The 25170-nt window shown below is 41.4% G+C and overlaps 1 protein-coding gene and 1 long non-coding RNA gene across 2 annotated transcripts in view; one reads left to right on the forward strand and one right to left on the reverse strand.

Annotated features, from left to right (window-relative positions):
• Window positions 1-8690, forward strand: part of LOC147176850 (uncharacterized) — a 36138-nt gene extending 27448 nt beyond the window's left edge. The window contains exons 3-4 of the long non-coding RNA XR_015094437.1: window positions 3103-3272; window positions 8292-8690. This is a non-coding gene — a long non-coding RNA (uncharacterized LOC147176850). The remainder of the gene's footprint in view (window positions 1-3102; window positions 3273-8291) is intronic.
• A 3186-nt stretch (window positions 8691-11876) lies between these two features.
• On the reverse strand, window positions 11877-24199 carry sall1a (spalt-like transcription factor 1a). Its single transcript, XM_086071885.1, has 3 exons — window positions 23413-24199; window positions 16049-19437; window positions 11877-13145 (listed from the first exon to the last, which is right to left on the reverse strand). Exons 1-3 carry the CDS (start codon window positions 23483-23485, stop codon window positions 12705-12707), a joined length of 3903 nt encoding a protein of 1300 aa, XP_085928011.1. The 5' UTR covers window positions 23486-24199; the 3' UTR covers window positions 11877-12704.
• Window positions 24200-25170: the final 971 nt, after the last annotated feature.

Consider the following 25170-nt stretch of genomic DNA (forward strand, 5'->3'; position numbering starts at 1 on the left):
ATCCCAATAAAGACAAGTTGCAAATATGTTAGCAATTTTGGGCCTTTAGCTACTAACACAATGGTGATTCCTTATTAACGGGCTAACAAAAATTTGCATCACAATTGCATCACATTTTAAACAGTATGAAAATATAAACACAAATATAAACAAATTGACTTTTTGTGTATCCATACATTCTAATTTCGCATATTAAAACATCAGTGACAATATTTACTGCGATTATTTGGCAGCTAGCAGCTCGTTAGCTTAGCAATACTACATTTTTTTGTATACTTTCCAAATAAGAGCTTTACAAACCAAAACCAAATATTATTTTAACATATTGTATCTGTGATAAGCACATGATAATATACTGTAAATCACAACAAAGACCAGTTCCAAATATGTTGGCAATTTTGGGGTCTTTAGCTCAATACTAATAAACAATGGAGACTCACATTAACGGGCTAACAAAAGCTAGCATCAAAATTGCTGACATTTTAAACAGTACAAAGAAAGTGTAACGCATTCAATCTCTGCATTTTGTGAAGCAATACATAATGAAATGAATGTTTCACTCCAAGCTCCAGCACTTTCTCTCACAATGGAAGTCTCCATGCACAAAAGTCACAACCAAATTTATGATTAATACATACTCACATACATACACACTAGCCGCATTTAGCTTTTAAAATGTAGCCTTTCATCCACCAAGGAAAGCAAATTCACAACGTTTGCCATCGTGTCTGCTGCTCGGGTCTGAATCAATATGCACTCGAGGCCAGCATGGAAGAGTCAAACAACAACGATAGACAAGTGACATTGACAAGCCTCTTGTGGGTAACCATTCAGATAGAACCTCGCGGCCGCTCATTGTCTGTACAAATAGCCGCAGTGTTTGCCGGAAAATTGCACCGGCGACTTGTAATCTGCTCTCGGACGACGGGCTGTGTCGCCGAGGTCGGGGCTGACAACTACTTGACATCCACGGAATCATGTGCTCGCAAAGCCAATTCGTGGCCCTGCATGAACTTCCTGCGTGTCTCCATGAGCGTTTATTAATGATTTGTCTATTTTGTTATTGATGTTGGAGTTTCCTAGTGTTATATGTAAAGACATATTTATTTGTATGGGTTTGCATATATTATTATTATTTTTTAATATCTTTAATTTATTAAAAATGTTTACAATAAAAAACCAGCAGCATTTTAATAACTTTTTTTTTTTAATGTTTGCATTTTCATTTTTATCTGGCTTTGTCTTTTTAATTTCACGACTGAATATCACAGTTGTTATTCACAGGAACTCACATGGTATATATATATATATATATATATGTATATATGTATATATATATATATATATGTATATATGTATATATATATATATATATATATATATATATATGTATATGTATATATATATATATGTATATATATATATATATATATGTATATATATATGTATATATATATATATATGTATATATATATATATATATGTATATATATATATATATGTATATATATATATATATATGTATATATATATATATATATATATGTATAGGTATAGGTATGATTCATTTTGATTGTGTTTCAAATCAGAATATGCTTCTGAGGTTAAAATGATACATGATACGGCAATTAGTTGCTGGTTGTTGTTGGTCCAAAGCTAAGTGGTTGCTGCCAACGCTCGAGCGCCATCAACTAGTGTTTCTGTGCGTGAGTGTGCACAACCCTGTATTTGTAAAAAAAAAAAAAAAGACAAAAAAAAGATCTCGGGAAACTTCTCCGTCCAGCCAGGCATGTCTGCACAGTGTAACCGAGGCTGACTGTCTGACCTCAGACTGTGTGGGCCCTTTCGCAGCACATGAAGGAGCTTTTTCATTGAGGCGGGGAACGCGAGGTATCGTCTTCCCTCTTTTACTCATTCATTGCCAGACACAATGCGTTATTATCAGTTTTGAATTGAAATGTTAATTTGGGGGAACTGGGCAACTGCGCCTGGGAGCTTTCTCGGCGCATTTCTCCTTTTTCACTTTGCTGATTTGTGTCAGGTCCAGGTACAGACTGAGGCTCTTATCTCCACCAAACAGTATGTTTCAGTTTTGTAACGCAGTGGCGAACATTTCTATTGGCTTTACTTGTAAAAAAAAAAGGTGTCAAAATGCAGTTGCTCGAGCTGATCTGACTAACTAACTAACTAACTAACTAACTAACTAACTAACTAACTAACTAACTAACTAACTAAAAAGTTCAAGTCAAGTTTAGTTTCTCCAAAGATGGTTTGAGGGTTAACAATTAGGGTTTGGGGTTTAAACAGTGGTTAGGGTTTTAAATTAGGTTTTCAAATCAGGGCTTGTGATTCAAAGAAGAGTTTACAGCCAGAGTTAACGTTTCAAGTTAAGGTTTGAATTCGGGTTTCAAGCCTCGGTTCAGCTTTAAATTAGAGTTTAAATGAAAGATTTCAATTAGGATTTCAAGCTTGGTCTGATGTTAAGCTAGGTTTTAAGGTTTCAAATCAGTGACAGGGGTTTAAGTAAAAGCTCAAAGTCAGGGTTAGAGTTACAAAGTAAGGTTTCAAGTTGGGTTGTTAAACTTGGATTCAAACTTTGGCTTTCAAACATGCGTTGATGTTTTAAACCATGATTTGGGTTACCAAGTAGGGTTTTAAACGGGTCAAGGTTTTAAATTGGGGTTCCAAATGAAGTGTTTAAGTTAGGGATTCAAGCCTGAGTTAATATTAAACAATGGTGAAGATTTCAAAGTGGTGCTTCAAGCCACATTTACGATTTTACGCTAGGTTTTTAAAACTAATGTTTAGATCCTGAGTTAGCGTTAAATAAAGGTTTCAAAGTAGGGTTTGAACCCAGAGTGATGGTTTCTTGTTGGGATTTCAAGTCTGGGTGAGGGTTTCAAATTAGACTGTCAAATTAGGGTTGGTGTTTTACAGAATGGTTGAAATTAGGGTTTTAAACATGGGTTGTTTTTTAATGAGTTAGGTTTTCAAAGTAGGGTTTCAAATAAGGTTTCTTTGGGGCTTTTTCAACATTCTACGGATCGTCCAGATTGGAAATAACTTTGGCACGGTTTGAACATCTAGCCCTGTGATTTTCAGGGTGCGCTTTCCAGCATTCCCATCTGGATCCTTCTAAAACATCCGGAAGAATCATCACCTGGATTTTGGTTGTCCCGCTGTCGCCCGTCATCCCGCCTGCAACGACAACACGGCTTTCCAAGACATCTACCACCCTGTGTCAACAAGAAGCGAAAGGTCGGCGCTGAGAGGTGAATTCTGCAAGACACGACTCCACACCCACTTATTGATCCACAGAAGGAGAAACAAGCACTTTCAGGGCTGGCGATGCTGCACTCTCCTCCCCCTGCCCCCCTCCCTCAAAGAAGCAAGTGCATCAGCAGAGCCCCGCCGATCTATATATATGACGGAAATTAAACGGCATAATCAAATTGTTTGCGCAACCATTTAGCATCTGATTGGCTGGCTCGCCCCGGGCCAAAGTGACCACTGGAGACCGGCCGTCCGGCAGCCAGTAACAAAGTAGGGCAATAACTAACAGCGATTAAGGCCTTATTGATGGCCTGTGACACGCGGCGCTCCGAAAGATGCCGCGCGGTCAAATAGCCGCAATAATTAAGTATATGAGGGTCAGTCAATTTTATCTGCTGCTTTTTATTTGGATCGATTCTTTCGTTAAAATAAATAAATAAATAAAAACAGGGGAGTGTTATTGGCGGGATGGAGGTGTTAAAAGCTTTTCAAAATGCGTCAGTGGCATCAAATTTCTCCTTAAAGATCACTTCTGTTCTTGCAAAAAAAAACTTTCTGAGATGAAATATAAAGACAGATTAGTTGGAATGTGTCTTGTTTACCCTGAAAATGGCAATTAGGTTGTCATCGAGATGATTTTGAAGGCAAGTTCATGTAATGGCACCTCTTGATTTGATTGGAAAAATTCAGCATCAAAACATAATTACTTTTGTTTGTAACCATTAAATAAAGATTGTTTATGTAAAACAACTTTTTTTTCTGTAGAAATCTGACTACTTATAATTAAAAATTAATTAATTAATTATAACGTTATATTTAAAAACAATCGCTGAATTTAGTCTTGCAAAGTTATACTTTATTGTTTTAAACTTTTTGCCCGCAAAATAACAAAAATTAAAAACAATCAACAAGTCTGGTGAAACTACAACTTCCTCATTCTTTAAATTACAGCTTTTTTTTTCACATGGTAAAATTATTCTATTCTTGTCAAATTACATTCTATAAGAATGTTTTTTATTTTCTTTACATATTTTCTATACAGTTTATGCTTGCAAATTTTGGTGTGCATTAAATATGTTAACAAGGAGTTTGAAAAGTGTGTTTGAACGACCCAATCTTCGTAGACAGTCGATTTCAACCGGGTGTAACCGGGTCCAAGTTTTGGCACAGGTGATGTACAGCATAGTTTGATCCAGATGCAGGTAGACTAATCCTGCGTTCCGCTGGCATGTGTTGCGGTAGTCATCGTGTTTCATTCATAAATATGACATCAGCATTCATCGAACCCTCGGAATCATTGATGAAATCAATTCATTGAAGGCAGGCGGCTAACTCCCGTGATGAATGGGCCTCATTGTTTAATAGTCAAATAGTTTACGATGGCAGAGTAAATACTGCGTGTAATGTGACGACCATTTAAAGAATTTTCAACATGCCATGATTGAATCAACATTAACTCACTGGATATGGGATATTTCTCATTAACTCATTCACTGCCATTGACGGCTATAGACGTCAAAAATTCATTTGAACTATTTCTATTAGTTTAACATTTTTCCACTTTTGTTAACAAGAGTATGAAAACCTAGAAAAAAAATATTGTCAATTTAGAACAGATATAAAATTTGTGATTAATCGTTAGTTAACAAGTGAAGTAATGTGATTAAATAAAATTACAAAATGTAATCGCCTGACGGGCCTAATTAAAAATAAATAAATAAATAAATAAATAAGGGGCGTTTAATCGTAATTAATCGCATGATAATTTTATATCTGATATAAATGTACAATAAAAGATTCTAGGTTTTCATAAAAAAAATTTAATTAAATGAAAAAAATGTTGAACAAATAGTTTAAAGAAATAGTTCACATGAATTTTTGACGTCTATAGTCGTCAATGGCAGTGAATGAGTTAATCTTAGGTGGCGGCAATTTAACAAACGTGAGGAAGGCAAACACACACACACACACACACACCCCCACACACACACACACATGTACGTTGTTCTCCAAGCAACACAGTGTGGGAATTGCCATGACCTAATGCATTTCTTATCACGCATTAGATTAGACATTTCACACAGGAAACCAAATGATAGAACTAACCTTGACTAAAAAGGAGCAAACATTTTTGGGATTGTTTTTTCTCGCTTCGTCTGTGAACGCGAGTCATCAGATAGTATACGACACAGTAGTCAGTCAATAAAACTTTCAGGTCTTTCTTCATGTTCCCACATGGCCAAATATACAAAGTCGTCACAATCCTGTGACATCACGGAATATTCAGTTGTGGTTGGCCAGTAAATTAAAAAATTAGATCTTAGTTTTAGGACATTGTGATTTCATTCTTGTAATATTCCAAATTTTTTCTTTCATTAAAACTCTATGGTATCCATAGTTACTGCTTTGTTTCACTTTGTCCTCCTTAACCTAAATAATAAAAGTTACTGCTCATGAAATGAGGACTTTTTCACCCATTATTAGGGCTTTAATGTCATATTACAAATTAGTTAATTTTTTTCCCACTTTTGTTAACAAGAGTATGAAAACCTAGAAAAAAAGTATTTTACATTTAGAACAGATGTAAAATTTGTGATTAATCGTGAGTTAATTATTGAAGTCATGCAATTAATTACAATTTAAAAAATGAGTCGCCTAACGCGATTAAAAAAAAAAAGAGAAAAGATTATTAAAAATTAGGAGCGTTAGACGATTAATTTTTTTAATCGTAATTAATCACATGACTTCACTAGTTAACTCAAGATTAATCACAAATTGTATATCTGTTTTAAATGTACAATAAAAACAAATTCTAGGTTTTCATACTCTTGTTAACAAAAGTGGAAAAAACTGTTAAACTAATAGAAATAGTTCAAATGAATTTTTGACGTCTATAGCCGTCAATGGCAGTGAATGAGTTAATTGTACAAAAAAATAATGAAGTTATCAAATTAATTCTGGACAAAATATGAACTGCTGAAAATGGCTCAGTGAGTCAAGTATCCCTTTAAATTTTCATAAAATTCCAACCCAACCAAAACATTCCTTTTAAGGTATTTACTTTTTTTTTTAATTAACAATCTTAAAATTGTTTTTGTTTTTGCAACTTAATTCATCTTAAAACAAGATTTTTAAAGTAAAATAGTGCAACATTGCCAACTCCAGGCCTAGAATGCACATTTGAGGTCCCTGTGATTGTTTTGTTTTCCAACTGTTATAAACGAAGCTACATTTGAAAGAAAGTTCTTCTTTTCATGCCTGGATGACTTGTTATGCGCCCTGGGAATCTTTTGCAAGAGAAACTTTTGATGGTTGATGGACTGCATTGAAAAGTCTTGAAATAAATATTTGAAAAGTGCTTGAGGGTTGTCCCCGCACATCATCTGTCATCGTGTCACGCGGGTGGCTGCTCAAGAACGAACTGGGGGGGGGGGGGGGGGGCTGTGGTGGTCTTCACAGGTGCCCCTCTGGTTCCCCGGGGGGCACGAAAATGACAAATTCAATAAAGTCAAGACGTGTCTCCACGTCACCTTATGGAATCAAACGCACCTGACAAGGCAGCTGAAGGGTATCAAAATCTCCGTCCTCCTCGGGCTTTGAATATGTTGCCGCCGCGCCGCAGAGAATATGTGTCAGAGGTTGTGGGACGGCAGGAAATTGGATCTGCGAGATGACATTAACAGAGAGCGTCCCCCCCAACTTGAGTGTTTTAAGCGCCACAAAAGCAGACCGGGTCTCTGGTTTCCAGCCTTAATTCGGACACTGAAAAGAGCCCCGTCGTATTTTTCAAGCCGTTTTTCTTAAAACCGCCCCGAGAAAGACGATCTGCCTTCTTTCTGCTCGTACACAACGAAGAAGAATGCGATTCGTTCCTAAAAGGGAAACGCAGGTTAAATTCAATTTTGCGAGGACTCAACTCATGACACGGGCAGGTTTTCATCTCCTGAGATGACCACAAAATAAGACTTCCCACAGAAGAAACGGTGATCTTTTTAAGGATTAGCATCACAACAGCTTGTCATGGAATACCGAAAGGCGAACATAGCGAGCCCATTCCGCGATAGGCAAATAAACGCCGAGTGTGGCTTCGTTAACATTTCCTAACGTTCCCATCAGATTTTGCTCGGGCAGAACTTCTTATTTAAGTGGAAGTCAACCTTAAACATTCCTCGGCAATAATATGTTACATGTGACCTCACTCGTCTAAACATGACATTCTGATTCATATTACATTTGTGGAATATGAGTTAGGAAGCATAATCCAGTCGTTTTTATCCATCTCGGGTGGCGGCCATTTTGCCACTTGCTGCCAATCACGACCAATCACAGCTCACCTGTTTTCTGAATCTGCGCTGTGATTGGTTGTTACCTAAGGCCTGAGCAACATTGATGTAATCTTCAGTTGATAGCAAGTGGCAAAATGGCCGCCCTCTGAGATGGATAAAAAAACGGCTGGATTTTGCTGCTTAACTCATATTCGCAATATTTAAGGGATACTTGACTCGTTGAACCATTTTCAGCAGCAAAAAGTTAATATTTTGTTCAGAATTAATTTGGTAACTTCATTATTTTTCATGTACAATTAATACCTTTAAATACAACATTTTCTACTTGCTACCGACTGAAGATGACATCACCTGCGCTGAGGAAATAGGGAACGACCAATCATGGTTCAGTTTGCTGGCCAAACCCAGAAAACAGGTGAGCCACGATTGGTCGTTACCAAGTTATCAAATTCATTCTGAACAAATTATTCACTTTTTTACTGCTGAAAATGGCTCAATGAGTCAAGTATCCCTTTAACCAGAATACCATATTTAGACTCGTGGGGCTGCATAGAAGATAAAATAAACATTTTAAACACATATTTTTTTTTTTGGGGGGGGGGGGGCTTCCCCGTTTAAACAGCACTTAGTTTACATGTCTTCAAATTTGGTAGCAATTGGACAAAAAAAAATGCTCCTTCAAAAAATTTAATAAATCCAGGTTCATACTGTGCCCCCCCCCCCCTTTTTTAGGGAACAGGATTTGGATCCTTGACCAACTTGGAAGTCAACCAGTGCCACTCTTGAAGTAAACAATGGGACCCACTTGAGTGGGGGAAAGAGTTGGCATTTGCGCTCCCACCTGTTTGCCAGACACAATAGCGAAAGCAACATGAGCTCTCTCTCGGACTGAACTTACAGTAAGACTGAAGAGCGGCAAAAACGTATGCTCTCCAGACGGTGGCGGCGTCAAAAAGAAAAAGCCTCCCCGAAGAGCGAACGATGGCAGAGAAGCGTCTGCAGACCATCGGACGCACGCCCGAGGCGGCCTGGCACTTTACATGTGTGAAGTTACAATGTCGGAGGTCCGCTTGAGACTCCGAAGTTTAAGACCACCCCCCGTGAGGCCGGCAGCCCTTCACCTGCGCGTGATTGACGGCACATCGGCTTTCGTCCAGAAAGATCTGTGGGGAGTCCGGACCCCCGGGCCACAGTTTTCATCCACTCAAGTTTGGGTAGTAGGAGGCGGAAAGGCTTTTTGATGATAGCCACTTTTCACACTAAGCATTTTGTTATACGTGCGAACCACTGCTTGCCAAACTATAAAATACTCTAGAACAAACATCCACTCATACTGTACATAAATGATAAACAACAGAAATTTATTACTCCCCCAAAAAAGCCAATTTTATGTCTGCTTTGTGAGCGATAACCCAGTAAAAAGTGACATGGGAACCATTTTGGCTCCTGATTGTAGCGATTGTGTTTCAGCCTGTGTATGTGCGCGCACAGGCCAGGCTGTTGCACTGGAAGGGATTCACACACGCAACACATTTCCACCACCTGAGATTGTCTTCTTCTTTTTTTTTTTTTGCTGTAAGCGTGCACACCTCCATTCAGCCAACCATCATGTACCAGAGAGAGAGAGAGAGAGAGAGAGAGAGAGAGAGAGAGAGAGAGAGAGAGAGAGAGAGAGAGAGAGAGAGAGAGAGAGAGAGAGAGAGAGAGAGAGAGAGAGAGAGAGAGAGAGAGAGAGAGAGAGAGAGAGAGAGAACGTTCTCCTCTTGCCAGGCCTTGTTGCACACGCGTTTTTTTCCCTCCCGTGTGTCTCCTGTTGCTTTCCTCCCATGACGGAGCCATTTAGCCACATGAGCTAACACTATTTAGCACTCGCAAACTCAAGCGTGCGCCATACATGTAAACAGTACACTGTATTTCGTTATAGAGCACATTGCGCCTGTTCATTGGATATCATTGCATAATACATGGATGGGATTATGTAACAGTATTGTCACTGATAAATTCATATTGGTGTGAACGTGTGAATGTTTATATTAACACAGGTTTAGCCATTAATAATAATAAAAAAGTTGTTGGTAGGCATATTATAATAATAATTGTAAACATTTCTAATAATGCATGATTTCTAAATAAAAATTGTTATATATTAGACAACTTTGGCCAATAAATTATAGGTATCAATATTGTATTGATTTTGCTAAGATATTCCTATCATACTTGAAAATGAAATATAAAAAAAAAAGCAAATTAATTGTAATTAATAAATTTTAAATACTTGTAGTCCCAAAAGTCTCCCCTAAAATGTGTGGACTTTTTTTTGTGTGTGAAGGTTAACAAAACAGTGAATAAACCCATACATTTAAAATGCTAAACTTAAGCAATATGAATCAAATACTGTGTTGTGTCTATCATATTGTTATTAAACAATCTAACTAACTAGCTATATTTAAAAATATTGCTAGAACTATATATGTATAAACTATATATATGAATACACAAATATGCATTAAAAATATAGAAAATAAAGATGAAAAAAAGAGTATATCATCTATGAACAAATAAATTATTAGTAATGGAAACAATATTGCAGAAAGAGAAGAATATGTGTTATTGAAAGTTAACAAACCAATACCAATGCTGTATTTAAAAACTTAATATAAGTTAATCACGAAAACAGAATTACTGTGCTCATTTTGGTAGATGCAGGAGCGCATTTCGCTACGAATGTGCTCATTTTGGTAGATGCAGGAGCGCATTTCGCTACGAATGTGTCTTGTTTTGTTTATTGAAGGATTGTACATAACTAGAAAAAAAACTGCTATATTTACCGATTAAAAATGATTAAAGCTGTATATATCTCCCACTGCGGAACGAAATGGACTCGGTGAAAAATGAATTTGAGTCATTTAGCGCCGCATGTAAAACATTATAAAACAAAGCTATGAGCGTATGTATGAGAGGACGGACACACGTGAACGCAGCATCGGATGCGCCGCGACGTGTTCAAGGACACGCGGCTGGTGGCGTACAAAAGGCAGCCACAAAAACCTCCTTTCAGTGGCCAGCACAACAAAAAAAAGAATGGAAGAAAAGAAGGCGAGAGACAAACGCCTTTTTAATCCGGATCACGCCGTGCCGCCGTCTTTTTGACGACTTTATTTAAAACAAAACGGTCTTAAATTGTCCGTTTTGACAACTTTAGTAATATATATATTTTTTAAAGTGTTCATGCAAGCGATGTTTGCGACTGTTTTAATGGATGAAAGGAGAGACAAAATGTCGATTGCATTATTTGCATCAATTCAGTTTCTAAACAGCAGGATTATTTTTTTTTTGATTAAATGAAAACTACAACTAGGCCTATTTCTTTTTTTAAAGTAGGCTATAACACTAGTGTTAATTGTAGACATAATAAATATTGTTTTACTTTTTAAGTGAAAAGCAGGTGTTTCATTTCACTAAGCATTTTTATTTATTTCAATACATCAAAAGATTATATGAAATATTATTTTAAAGCATAACACTTGTATATTTTTAGACAGACCCTATATCGTCTTTAAGTTTTAAAAATCCGATTTTTTTTAAGCCTAATGTCTCAAATCATAAGTTAGCTAATGTTTTTTTTTTAATATACAGGAACACGTTTGTGTGTACTTGTAACATATGGATTTAAAAATAATAATATTTTTTGCCAATGACATGTAGGCTGGTTAAGATCAACATAACCAGAAATAATAATAATAATAAAAAAAAAGTAGGAGTAGTTTAAAAAAAAAGAAGAAATAAACACTGTACACCCTCGACTGGTTGCCAACCATTTGCAAGGAACATACAATGACCATTCACAGTTCTGAGTTGCTTTCGTCTTCAATGCATGTTTTTGGAATGTGGAAAGAAGCCACTGTCCACACCCATCTCATATATATATTTTTTTTACCTAAAATTGTTTTAAAGTGCAGCTTTGAGCCCTGGGCAAATGCAACAATTACTCATTTAAATGTCTCAGATATGCATGCAAAATTATATGAACAAGTTAAGTGTAACACGTTTATATGTATTTATTTTTATTGCAACACTATATACAAATGAGGTATAAATGTTCTTCTTTTTTTTTTTGCCAATCCATGTGTATTCTACACTGCTTCTGGGGTCGTGGGCAAGCTGCTGGAGCCTCTCCCGGCTGACTTCAAGTGAGGGGACGTGCCAGACACTCCAGGGACAAAATTAAATTTTTGTTTTTTTTAATGATTATGTATGCGATTTATGTGAACCGGCACTAAATAATACAAAGCACACACACACACAAACACTGAATGCTTCTTTTGGAAAACTGATGTATTTGATTATTATTATTCGAGTAAAGAATTACAGTATCTTAGAGTTTTTTGTTAGTAGGTATTAAAGTGTAGCGAAACTGGACCCATTAAAGATCTTCCACCTTTCCGAGAAAGTGCATGTAACAGTCCGAAAGGTTTGTCAAACCCCAATATAATATTTATATTTATAAAAAAACAACAACAACACTATCCATCCTTTTCGTGTGTCCACTGGACCTCTTCTTGACATGTATGTACATCATCTTCTTTTAGGGGGGGGCGGGGCTTGAACACATCACGTTAGCAGCAGCACTGTGTAGCACGATTGGCTGTCTCAGTTCCAAATATTTGAGTGGGTGGGCGGGGGGCTGGGAATTGAAGTAAACAATCATAAAAAGTAGCAAGAAACATCTAAATGTCCATGTTCCGTCCTCCTTAAATAATACGTGAAGGTGGAGGAGGCTTGTAGGGGGTCTGTGAACACACGTCAGACCGTCTACAAGAAGATCAGTGTACATTATTTACAGCATTTTTGCATCTTACAGGCAGATGTCATAACTATGGAACACTATAAAGGGGGGGCGGGGGGGACACGGAAATAACTTAATGCCAAGGTCAGAGTATCTATCACACGTCGTCTTTAGAAGAAGCACACACGCGCGCACACAAACGCACACACATCTGGTCTAACTGTTATAATGCTTCCACTGCGTCTCAAGCACGGTTATAGCCACTAATAAATAAGCTCCCGGGAACTATAACATGTACATTGTACAAAAAAAATTCCAACAGACTTGTCTTCACAGTCCTGGTTGTGTCTCTGCGTGCCTTAATTAGTGACGATCTCTTTATTGTCCTCCATGAATCGCGTGAACCTGAAGTGGCCGCCGTTCTCCGTGCCGGCCATCCGCTCCAGGCCGGCCAGGGCGGCGTTGGGTTCGGCGCTGTGGAGTTTGTCCAGGCTGCCCGTCAGGCCGCCCACGGGCGAGCTGCCGCCGTTGCCCACGCCGGCGCCCAACATGGGCGGAAGGCCGCCGCCCTGGATGACCGAGATCTCGTTGGCCTTCATGGCCAGGCCGCTGGAGAAGGCGGCGGCGTACTGGTTCCAGAAGCTGGCCGGGTCGCCCGCCCGCGACACCGCCGGGTCCTTCTGGAAGATCTCCGGGAACTTGATGGGGTTGGCGCCCAGGAAGGCCATGGGGCCGTCCACCGAGAGTCGGCGGCCGCGCCGGGCGGGGGCGCTGTTCCACATGTGGGTGCCCATGTGGACCTGCAAGGAAGAGGAGGGGAGACCAATTAAGGATGGAATTAATGCACACCTGCCTCGTTTGAATAGCCACCCCGAATTGGAGGACCGGTGTGGGGTCTACGCCCCCTTGGCCCCTCCCCTTCTGCACACCACTGCGACAAAATAACATTTTGTACATATTAAAAAAATAAAATAAAATTGGAAGCTTACACATAAAACAGCTTCCTGTTTATTTTTGATGTTTGACCTGCCACATAATAGGATGTTGAATTTACTTTCCCTATTATTTAATGGGGAAAATTGAACCAGTAAAAAAATAAAATAAAAGACCCAGTATGTTTTTATTTCTTAGCAAAAATTTATTAAAAATTAACCTTCTTATGTTGCAAGTCAAATTGGCCAAGTCAAAAAAAAAATCATCATCTTACATAATGGTTATTTTTTTCAGAAAACACAAACTGAATCAAATACCGATTATATTCTATTTATTAATAATTTCATTTCAGGGGTGGAATTGAATGACCGTCTTAACTAAGGCTATAGCTGATTTAAGCAAAGGTGGCCAAGATGGTGACAATATTTAAAATAAACTTTGTTATGTTGCAGGTGATACGGTTGGGGGAAAAAAGCTATTTAAAAAATATGACTTCTGTTTTGTCAAGGGTAAAAAACTAAAACAAAGCAAAGATATTTGTAAAAAATCTAATAAACATTTGGCCTTATTTTTGTTCTTTTGTCATTAAATAGTAGGCACAGGTAATTTTTCTAAATGTGTAAATTGTCATTAAATAATATTTTTAAATTTGTTAATTACCCACTCATGCCCATGTGGAGCAACGCATTTTCCTCTAAAATGTTTTCTCTTTAAACTTTAAAACTTATTTGATTGGGTTGCCCTATTTAAAAAAACATTTTAAACCCTTAAAAAATAGAATACGATTTTATTTCTTATTAATTATTTTTTTAAATGTCATCTTAATTTTCAAACACCCTCACTGTGAGAGCGATTTTTTTCTTCTTCACATGTGCATGCCCATGTGGACCTACACAGTGGCGGAGGAGGGCAGATGAGGAATGCAAATGAGAGATGACGCAATGGAAAAAATAATAACAATGATACCGCACCGCACATGAAAACCGCTTCACACCCTGAATGCAGAGAGGCGGTTTAGCGACGTGTGGTGGTAAACATTGTATTTTGGGGTCTGATCCCTAATGCACTGGTCTCACGCGGGACTCGAGGGGAAAATGGCACCGTCTGCTTTTATTGCGGGTGTGGCCCCACCAAGTTTCCCAACTAGCTGGCTAACAACGACTGATATGAACAAAAAGTAATTATTCAAGGCAAATTTTGAACATCTAAACCCTCGTTTTATGTTTCTTTTGAAATGTTGACGGGTCAGTAACCTGCTGCAGGTTTAGTTGTCCAAGAATGACTGAATGTCAATATTTACTGCAATTTCCTTATTTTTAGCCTTTTTTGGAAACAATTGAATATAAAACATATAGGGGGGGGGGGTCTCCTAACTCCTGTGTCAATATGACCAGATTTAAAGTTTCAAAATCAAGAAATAAATATTAGTTTCAATTAAGAAATAGGATAAAAAGTTTCTTTGTATTTTTATATATTTTACATTATTTTTTTTTACATTTAAAAACAACCCAAATACACGATATATTAAATATATTGTATATATATCGCACATTTCTCACATTGTGTGTATGTGCGAAAATCACTGGGAAAAGTAAAAAGCAAGTGAATGAGTCGTGCACTAAATATTGACTAAATAGTAACCCTGCAGCAGTGTGTTCTGTTGTTTGTTTGTTTTGGAGAATTAAACATGCAGCGGGTCAAATTGACTCTTGAACATTCCGGGAGTAGCAAAGAAACAAACATAATAACGGGGTTAAACATGTAAGTGGTTTAACTTAACCTCGTCACCACGAGTCATCCCTTCATTTTTCACCCCCTATCCTTACAAGTCCTTTTCTAATTGAGGAAGGTCAATTCATGTAATTGATTGTCCATTCTTACGTTTGCTTTTATTGAAAAAGGACATGGCTCAACACGAAGAAGACGAAAACTCATGTGTGGCCCACAGACTCTTCTGATGGGTATTTGGGGAAAAAGCAAGTCTTCAAAAAGGCCAAAGTCATACGGGACTGTGAATTAAAGTCTCTGTAGGTGGGTTTCCATCCACCAATTATCATTCGAACTTGCAAGAACTGCAAAAATAACCCTGAATGAAAACGCTAGAAATTTTAAACATGTTTTGGTAGACTATTCAAGTGTTTAAATATCCATCCAAGTTTAATTCTTTTTTTATTGATGTGTTAGTTTTACAGTAAATCTCAACTGGGAGTGCCAAACATATTGAAGCAAGCACCTTCGGGGTCTTTGGAGAAATGCGCAAGTAGGCGAGTGAAAACAGGCACTTAGGAATACTTTCAAAAGTATGTTTTGATAAGTTCAAGTGTGTGTGTTTTTATAATATTGAAAGTAATTTAAGCATGTGGAAGGGGTAAAACTTGTTTATAAAATGATACACTCTAAAAACAGTTGGGTCAAAAATAACCCAACTTTGGATCAAAAATGGACCAATCCTCTACTGACCCAACTTTGAGTGAAGAAATGGGTCTTTTAGTGTAAAACAACTCATAAAATATTGGTCAGATCCTTGACTTGGCAAAAAAATAAAAATTGGGTCATTTTGTATAAAACAACCCAGAAAGTTGGGTCAAATTGACTCATTAAGTGGATCGGTCCATTGTTGATCCATAATTGGGTTACTTTTGACCCAACTGTTTTGTGTATGATCTCTCTTTACTCACAGATTTTTACCCAGATTTAAAAGTATCCCCGCAATAAACAATTTAATGGATACTGAAGCCAACATCTCCCTCAAAATTTTTTGTGAACATACCTTGAGGTTTCCTTTGGTGGTGAACGCACGGCCACAGATGCTGCAGGCGAAGGGCTTCTCGCCGGTGTGCGTGCGCTCATGGATCTGCAGGGCGCTGGATGAGGAGAAGCACTTGCCGCAAGTGTTGCAGAAGTGCTGCTTGGGTGTCCGGCGGGGCGGCGCGCCCGACAGCACCGGCGAAGTGGAGGCTGACGACGTGACCATGCCGGCGACCACCCCTGCGCAAACGGCAGCGGAGGAAGCGCACGGCTCCTTAACCTCCGGGTGGAGGCCGTGCAGGAAGCCGTTGATCTCCGGCTTTCCCAAGGAGCAGACGGACAGCAGGGAGGGCGTGGGGCTGGAGGACACGCTGGTGTTGGAGGGCTCGAAGAGCTGCGAGGGCAGATCCCGCATCTGATGGGTGAGCATGTGCTGCTTGAGGTTGCCCTTGGTGGAGAATCCCCGGTTGCAGGCCGTGCAAATGAAAGGTCGCTCTTTGGTATGGCTTCGGTAGTGGATGTCCAAGGCACTCTGACACGCAAACGTCTTCCCGCAGATGTCGCAAGACGTATTCCTGGCTACGCTGCGCTCGCGGAAGGGGAAAATCATGCCCAGGGGGTCCTTGGAGGGGTTGACGGACGTCAGGTCCAAGGCTCCGATGTTGGAGGGGTGAGGGTGTAGGAGGGCCGTGTGCTCCATGGAGAACACCTTCTGGTGCCTTTCTTCCAAGCCGGGGGATTTGCGGGGCTGCGGCGGCACGGCCGCAGGGGACGGCGCCTGCACGGAGGAGGTAGATTCGGACACAGCTGGACTCCCAGCACTTTGGCTTTCTACGTCCCCGCCGAGAGACGAGGAGTCGTTGGTGAGACAATCGCCATCCAATAAGCCATTCGATATCGCTTTGAATTCTCGCAGCTCCTCCACGTCCATACCCTGGGAGTGATCTCGACCATCCACGTCGAGAGCGACCGGGGAGTCGCACAGGCTGTCGTGGGAAGCGTCCGCTGACCTCGGCGTGTCCGGTACGCTGCTGTCGGGGCCCTCCTCCATCCCCTCCAGGTTGTCGTCCGAGAAGTTGTCCAGGTCGTCAAAGTTTCTCTCGTCGAACGAACCGGTGTCAGAGACCATGGATTCCGGATAGTTCTCGGGCAAAGGGTTGTTGGGTATCTGTCCGCCCATGTGCATGCGGATGTGCTGCTGGAGCACCACGGCGTTGGTGAATTTCTTCTGACAAATCGGGCACGAGTGCTGCACTCGAAGTGGAGGCATGGCCCTGTGGACGCTGTAGTGGGTCTTCAGGTTCCCCTTAGTGGTGAAGGCTCTGCCACAAATCTTGCACTTGAAGGGTCTCTCCCCTGTGTGAGTGCGATAGTGCATCTTCAGCGCGCTATGACAACTCAGCACCCGGTGGCAGATGACGCACTCGTTGGGGTCTGTCACCTTCCTGTCGATGTTCTCCACAAGCTGCTGCAGTTTGGAGGTCTCTGACCCGTGGAGGGGATCCAGTATACCTCCAAAGGGGAATTTCGCCTTGAACTGGTCTGACATGAGCGGCATGAGCGGGTTGGTCAACATGGGCGGGCTGTTGGATGTGGCGTACTCGGTGGCGGTCTCGGCAGCCGAGCTGACGCTGGTCACAAAGCCTGAGGAATGGCTGCCTTCTTCAGTTTTGCCATTTGAGGTAGGCAGAGTTGCACCTTCGCCCTCTTCAGACGCTCTGCTACTTTTCGCTGAAGGCTCAGAAGCACCTGAGTGATTAATAGTGGAAGGAACCGGATGGTTAGTTATGGCTAGCGAGTGATCTTCCTTTTTGATGAAATGGGGCAGGCTGGGCATGGTGGGCGGCAGCAGCATGCCGACCGATGAAGTCAGAGTGGGCAAGATGGGCTTGCTGTCCAGCCAGCTGGTGACCGGCTTCTCGGGGGGCATAGACATGCCGTAGGGAATGCCGGTGCTCGTCGGTATGTTGTCCAAATGCTCAGGAACGGGGTACGGGTTCATCTGGATGTGCGGGTACTTTTCTTTATGCCGCTGGAAGTGCACCTTCAAATTGCCGCGGGTGGAGAAGCGGTTGCCGCAGATGTTACACTTGTACGGCCTCTCGCCGGTGTGGGAGCGCAGATGGATCTGCAAGGCACTGTCGCTACCAAACACCTTGCCGCAAAACCTGCACTTATGCTTGAAGAACGCCTCTTCCGAGCTGCTCTTGGTCTCGAATGACGCGACATTGGGCACCTTGCTCTTTCTCTGCTGCACCAGAGTTGCCAGAGAGTCGAGGTCCTCAACGGTGGTGCCGACACTCGGAAGCGAACTGGAGAACATGGGGTTTCCTGGCGAGGGCTGAGGTAGAAGGGGATTCACTGCTGAGCTTAGCAAGCTACCTATTCCGAACGCCGGGATGGAGGACTTTGTCAGCGGGGTGTTAGTGACGTGGCATGGCCTCTTCTCAGGGGGTTGGGAGTTGCCGGTCGACGGCCCCAGGGTGCTAATGCTCTGAGATGTCTCACTGCTGCTCGGGTTGGACTGAGGTAGCTGTGCCGCAGCAGCGAGCTGCTTTAGGCTGCTAATGCTGGCCGACTGACTAGCCAGGTTCTGCGCGAGGCCCGCGGCAGCGGCCAGCTGTTGCGAGAGATGGGAGCTCAGGGTGGCCAGCGGGCTGGCAGCGGTGGGCCCCATAGAGCCCGGAGCTGATGTCGGGGGCACCTGCATTTCCGGGGACTGAGAGGCCAGACGCAGTATTTGATGACGGATCTGCTCTATGAGCTGCAGCTGGTGGATCTGCTGCTGCTGCAGGGCGAGGAGCTGCTCCATCAGGGCGGGCACCGCCACCCGCGGCCCCCCGGAGGTACGAGCCTCCTGGGAGAACTGCGCCACAGCCACTTTGGTGCTCTGCAGGTTTTCGATGATGACGTTGCTGTTGATCATGGAGAAGTTCCCCAGCTCAGCCAGGTTGCCGATCTGAGGAAGAGGGGCAGAAATAGCGGAAGTACCCACGGCAGGCCCGGCAGTGCTCTTGCCACTGAATCTGCCCGCCGCATTGCTGGGGCTCCCGCTCTCCACATGGCTGCCTTCCTCTTCTTGACCGCTGCTCATCCCTGAAACGTCCACATCCATGGATTCGTCTTTTTCCAGCGCGCCGGGCTCAGAAAGGTCGCCGCACTCCGTCTGATCAGTGTTATTAGCAATGTCATTCATCTGGTCGTCGGGATTAAGGGGAGGGGACCCGGGTGAGAAGGATCCAGCGGGGGAGGCTGGACTTTCATTCACAATCAGGACTAGCTGATTCTTAGTGCAATTCTTCTGGTGCTCCTCCAGCTCGCAGAGTTCAAAGAACTCGGCACAACATCTGTTGCAGACGTGGGCGTCGGACTCCTTGCAGGAGGGGTCCTTGGAGCAAAGTTCTGTGTCCCCTGAAAAAAAAAGAAAAAAAGAGGAGGAAACAGGATTAGAGATCAGAAATGTTTTGCAGCTGAAGAGGCAGCTTTATCTCCTAAAGTTCCATTGTTGCTAATCTTAAGTTAATCAGTTTTACATTTATCCTCTTGATGTGTTCACACAAAAAAAAAGATCGAAAAAGCAACAATAACCTACGAGGAATGAAAAAGAGGGCCCGCTTCGGTGCAGTGGCCTCTGAAACAAGATAAGAGGGGATATAAAATCAATGAGAACTACTCACATATCGCTTAAAAGTGATGTTTGAAGATGTACATCAGGCCTAAGCAAAAGTAATCATTTTCTTCACATAATCCATCAAAAATATAGAACAGAGTGAAGCGGGGGCGCGGCTCGGACCCTTTAATGAAATTTCATAGAAAGTCATTGATTTCCTATACAGCTCTTCAAAGTCTGCTTGTCCACTCGGCGCCAATCAAGCATTGGACGGACTTATTAGACTTTCAATTCGCTGTCAACTTTGCTCATTTTCAGCCCGCGGCCGCCATCTCGGGCAGGTTATCGGCACGGCTAAACTCGTTTGAGGACGATTGAGGCCGGACAAGGAAAAAAACAAGGAATGGGGAGAATACCAACACACAGGGTTGTAATGTTGTTAAATAGTCTGAGGGGGTATAATTGAATTACCTTGACCGGTAAAACATGTCGTTTGAAAAATCACGAGACGTGTGTCACATGAAGGGCGATGGAACCACAGAAAAAAGGGATCTTAAATCTATACAAAGTAAGAGTAAGAGTCATTGAAGCTTTTAGATGTGCAATCAATCGTGTTTTTGAAATTTCTCGGACTCATTTCGCATTCTTTGCCCTCTTTTGTCACGATTTCTCTGTTTAACATACAAGTTGCTTTACAAATTGCATTTTTCTATGAATCCCTTTCATTGTGACTGAACCCCCTTCTGCCTCCCGCCCTCCTCCTCCTCCTCCCCATTCTGGAGACTTTCATCAGGGCCAAGAATTCATTTGCAAATGAAACCCTGCAGAAGTGCAGCCCCCCTGCCCCACAGCGAGACAGGATGCCTCCCCATTGTTCACGCAGCATGGGAGCGGCGGGGATGGTCGGCCGGCCGGTTTGCTCGCGACCCGGCCCCCCGAGCTCATCCCCGGGGCCGGGTCCCACTCCGAAGCTCACTCAAAGGGATTATATCTTCCCTTGGTGTTCTTCCGCGCCGCCAGACACCAGATCACCAAAAAGTTGCCATGACAATAAACCCCCCGGCCCTCACGCCGGCCAACTATGCAAACACACGCCATAACTTTTCACGGCAAATCTCCCACTTTTCGAAAGAACACACAGAGCTTTGCTTGCGAGTTAATTTTGGGAAGGCCAGCAAAGGAAACCATAAAATACAACAAACTGCCAAAAACGTGAGTGACATTTTAAGAAATTTCAGAAAAACAAGCACATGAAGTGTGTGTGCAGGAAAACGATAGGAAGAACTGTAATGTGCTTAAATAAATAAATGTGTTTTTCCCTAGACAATACTTAAAACGGGCGTCACTTTTAGAATATTTATTTGACATTTATTTCCAATAAAATGATGTCAAAATTGAATGTAAATGTTAATTTATTAATAACTCACAAAAAATTTTACATTACACGGAATACAATTTTCCTCCTAACTTCTTTATCTGACCTTTTTAGTTTCTATTTTTGTACAAGTTATTAAAAGTTAAATAACACATTTATTTATTACATTATAGTATAAGTACTTTACATTTTTTAAAGATTCATGCAAAAGCAGAATAAAATTAATTGATTCAAATTAAAAACACGTTTTTCATTTAACCTTGTTTAATTGATACTTTCCGTCAACTGGCCCTCATACACGGCAACGTTGCAATACGTTTAAATTAAATAAGATTTGAGCAAAAAAATTTAAAAAAGATAACATTTCAAGTTACATTAATAACATTGTTTTTTTCAGCTATCTTACAAAAGCATGTGGGTTTTAATCTACACTTTGTGTCCAAAGTGTGCTATTTTACTTGAGCAAACAATCAAAGCTTTGTGTCAAACCGCTAAGACAAAAAAATAAAAATCAATGCCGGAGCACAGGACATGGTGCAGATGCTAGCATTAGGCTTAATTCCCAAAATAGCAAGGATTAAGTTCGAATTAAAATTAAGAATCAAGCCAAAGCTGCTGCCAGGACGATGCGCTGCTTATGAATCATAGTCAAGAAGGCCTCAAAAAAAAGAAGTAGGAAAAGAAGTGAAGATTTTAAGCAGGCAAAATCCTACATCGTGTGTTTTTAGGGGCGGGTTGGGAGCTCCACATCGCACTCAACACCAGATGGAGGTCCGGCAAAAACCATCACGGTCCAGTCTGGCCACGCAGGAGGACACTGGCGGAGCTGCGGTCCCGTGTCACGCTTAAGGCAAATGGAGGAAGGGAGGGCTTGGGCTAACACCCCCAACCGAATGACAAACACTTTCTTGTTTGCAGGGGCACAAAAAAAGAGAATGAGGGGGATTGCCCTTGCCAATTCCCCCCCAGGGGGCCACTCTGATAGGGGCTAAATATTGATAAGAGCCTCACTTAAACGCTTAATAGAAGGAGAAAAAGAGTGTCAAGGCTTGGCTTGGGCCGCCTGTGGTTCCGACTTGCCGGGTCAATGGCGACCTGAAGTGGATCTCACTGGGCCCTGAACCCTGGGCACCCTTTACATACACGCACACACACACACGCAGGGGGACCCTGGGCCCTGAACCCTGTTCGCCCCTCACGTAAGGGGACATTGGCAAAGGTTAAAACAGCACACCATCTCACACGCACACACATCTTGACACACTTTTTTTTTTATCGCTTCCCTCGTTCTCTTAAACAAAAAAACATTTTTAACAGTAAGTACTTGCAAAGCATTTTTACAGTGACATTATGTTGAGCCAAAGTAACATATTTTGCATGTAACAAAGAGTCTAAATAGTCTGAAAACACATAAATTAAACAGTGAGCTTAGTTTCGGAAGAATAGTAGAACAAAAATGAATACAACATGAATGTGCACTTGATGCAAGTCTAAAATGTGATATTCATAATAATTACCGTAAAATCTACACATTTTGCATGTGAAGATCTTTAATTTCCCTAACAAATTATATTTTAACAATATAAGTTTTGATCGTCTGAACGTTTGAAACGTCTATCTAAAAAGAAAAAATGTCAGTCAACAAACATTGCTTTTACACAACTTTTATACCTCAATTTATCTGCACTTTTATTCAAAGGTATGACAAAATACAACTTTTTAAAAAAATACATTAATCGAGTGAGTTACATTAAAAGACGTCAAGGATGGAAGGATTAATTTGACCCTGTTTTTTGACTGTAAACGCAACATTTGACACGATTATTTCTTGATGATGTCATAAATTACAGTACTAATATAATATCAGTTTTACTATTTTTGTTGTTTTTAATATAAAAGGCCGGTTTAGTTGAGTCAAGCACAATTTATTTAACCATGTCTGAGCGTGTGTGTGTGTGTGTGTGTGTGTGCGTGTGTGACTCACGATGAGTAAGACTTTAATATCAGAAAAGGACGATGAGCAAACTGGCTTGTTATGTTCATTAATACGAATGCGAGGAAATACGTTAAGTTTGGACGATTTGATGCCGGCAAAGAAGGATTTAGCACACTTTTTGAATGCGTGTATGCGTTCGGCGAGGGTGGTCCGAGCCATTTAAAAGGTTCGTTTTGAAAGCAAAATAAAATTAGCCATAAAGTTTTTAAAACACACACGTGAAAAGCACAAATTAGAGCAAAAGCACAAATGTAACCTTAAAAATGTAATAATAGAGTTAATATAACGGGACAAGGGATGTGTGAGCGTGTGTTTTAAAAATAGATATTAAAAAAAAAAAAAAAGTGGAAATATTAAAGTGAGACGGATGGTGTTGAAGTTTGATGTGGGCACGGCGTTACTCACCATTGTGGCCGGCTCCGGGTAGCTGAGGGTCGGACTGAAAGTGTTGCGGCTTGGCTTGTTTCCTCCGCGACATGCTGGCTGGCACATGGGGCAAACGCCAAGCGAAGAAGATGCGAAGAAGACGAAGAAGGGGGGAAAAAAATGAAACCAGGGGCCCCTCAAAATTTCACGCGCATCGAGCCCATCCAACGCGCATGTGCCACGTTATGATTATCAATAATGCCTCGCGATTAATCATACGAGGAGGGAGGGAGGGATGGAGGTGGACGAGGAGGGGCTGGTAAGGGGAGGAGGAGGGAGGGGGGGTTCTTTGAAAGGCGATTGGCACCTCGCCAGCCCCCCTCCTATTCAAATGAAGTCTCTTTAATCAATTAGCTCCTGATTTGCTTTGCTGGAAGGAGGGACGGCGGGGGTCTTCTTCGTCTCCTCGTCTCGCAACCCCGAGGTTCCCAAACTCCGCTTGAGGAAGGAAGGAAGGAAGGAAGGAAGCCCCCCTCCCTCCCTTTTTTTGGTCACCTTGGTCTTGTCCCAAGGGATAAATGTTCCAAAACTTTCTCCTCCTCTCGCTCCTCCAGCAGGTAGTAGTCCGCCCCCCCACAAAAATGGCTTCAAAGTCACCTTTTAGGTAGGAATAAAGCGGCACCAGGTTCGCGCGTGCCCTCCCGACTGCAAAAATCCACGCGTGGCTCCGTCCACGTCACTTTAATGCAGTCATTTTGGTGCTCGAATGCTCGATTTTCGGGGTGGTGGTTTTTACACGCGAACACGTTGTCATCACACACCGCGTACAGCGAATAAACAAACTTTTCCAGAGGGCCCCGTGCAGCAGCGGGACAGCAAGAAAGCTCCGCCTATCTACTCTCTGATTGGTTGGTGGGATGTTCAGTCACTCCGCTGGACCCCGCCCCTATAACCGCCCCCTTTTTGCCTTTTTTTCTTCTCCTCTGCTGGAACAAACACTTTTGACCAACAAAACGAACAGCGGCGACAAGTTTTAACTTATTTTCATTACGTTATCATCTTTTATTTCCCACTCGCTTATAGTTTTTTTTAAGTTGACAGTCACAATAATAACAATAACAATTATAATAACATTAATACATTATTGGGTCACCTTGCACTCGCGGGTTGTTGGCAGGATACGAACAAGTAAATGTTGTAATAAATTGCATTTCTTTGAATCATTTTAAAACGGGGTGGCATTTAGCTTGACTCCCAGTCCCAATTAAAATTATATTAATCAAAATGTTGACCACACAAGTCGTGCAAAAAAAGAAAACAAAAACAAATCAAAATATCATTTATTGTTACCAAGCCTATGCTTTAAGGGGTATGGAGCGGCTGAAACAAGATAAACTGAGCCCCTCTCTCCTCGTGCTGATGTTGAGAAATGAAGATAATAACGTTTCGACGGCTGATGCCATTATTTTGCTCTGAATTTTTAAAGAGCAGCTGCGGGGCCAGGATGGATGTGCTCCCCGGCTTGTCAGCTATCTTTTAGTTTCGACGAGAGTCTTTACTTATTCATGATTTAAGAAGGAGAAAAAAAGGAAAAAGAAAGGAAGCGCACGAAAAAACGGAAATGTATGGTTTATAAGCTTTATCAAGTGCATAGTTATTAAAACCATATTTATAGACTGACCATTAATTGGTGTGCTTGTGCTATGATGACAACGTTAACATTGCAAAGGAGTGCACGGGGAGTGTTCTGCAATATTGTAATGTCCCAGGCGGGGAAATCAATGTGCAGTTAATTGA

This window comes from Leptonotus elevatus, chromosome 3 (assembly GCF_054856555.1).
Source record: "Leptonotus elevatus isolate MCC_2025b chromosome 3, RoL_Lele_1.0, whole genome shotgun sequence".
In the NCBI taxonomy this organism is placed as follows: domain Eukaryota; kingdom Metazoa; phylum Chordata; class Actinopteri; order Syngnathiformes; family Syngnathidae; genus Leptonotus; species Leptonotus elevatus.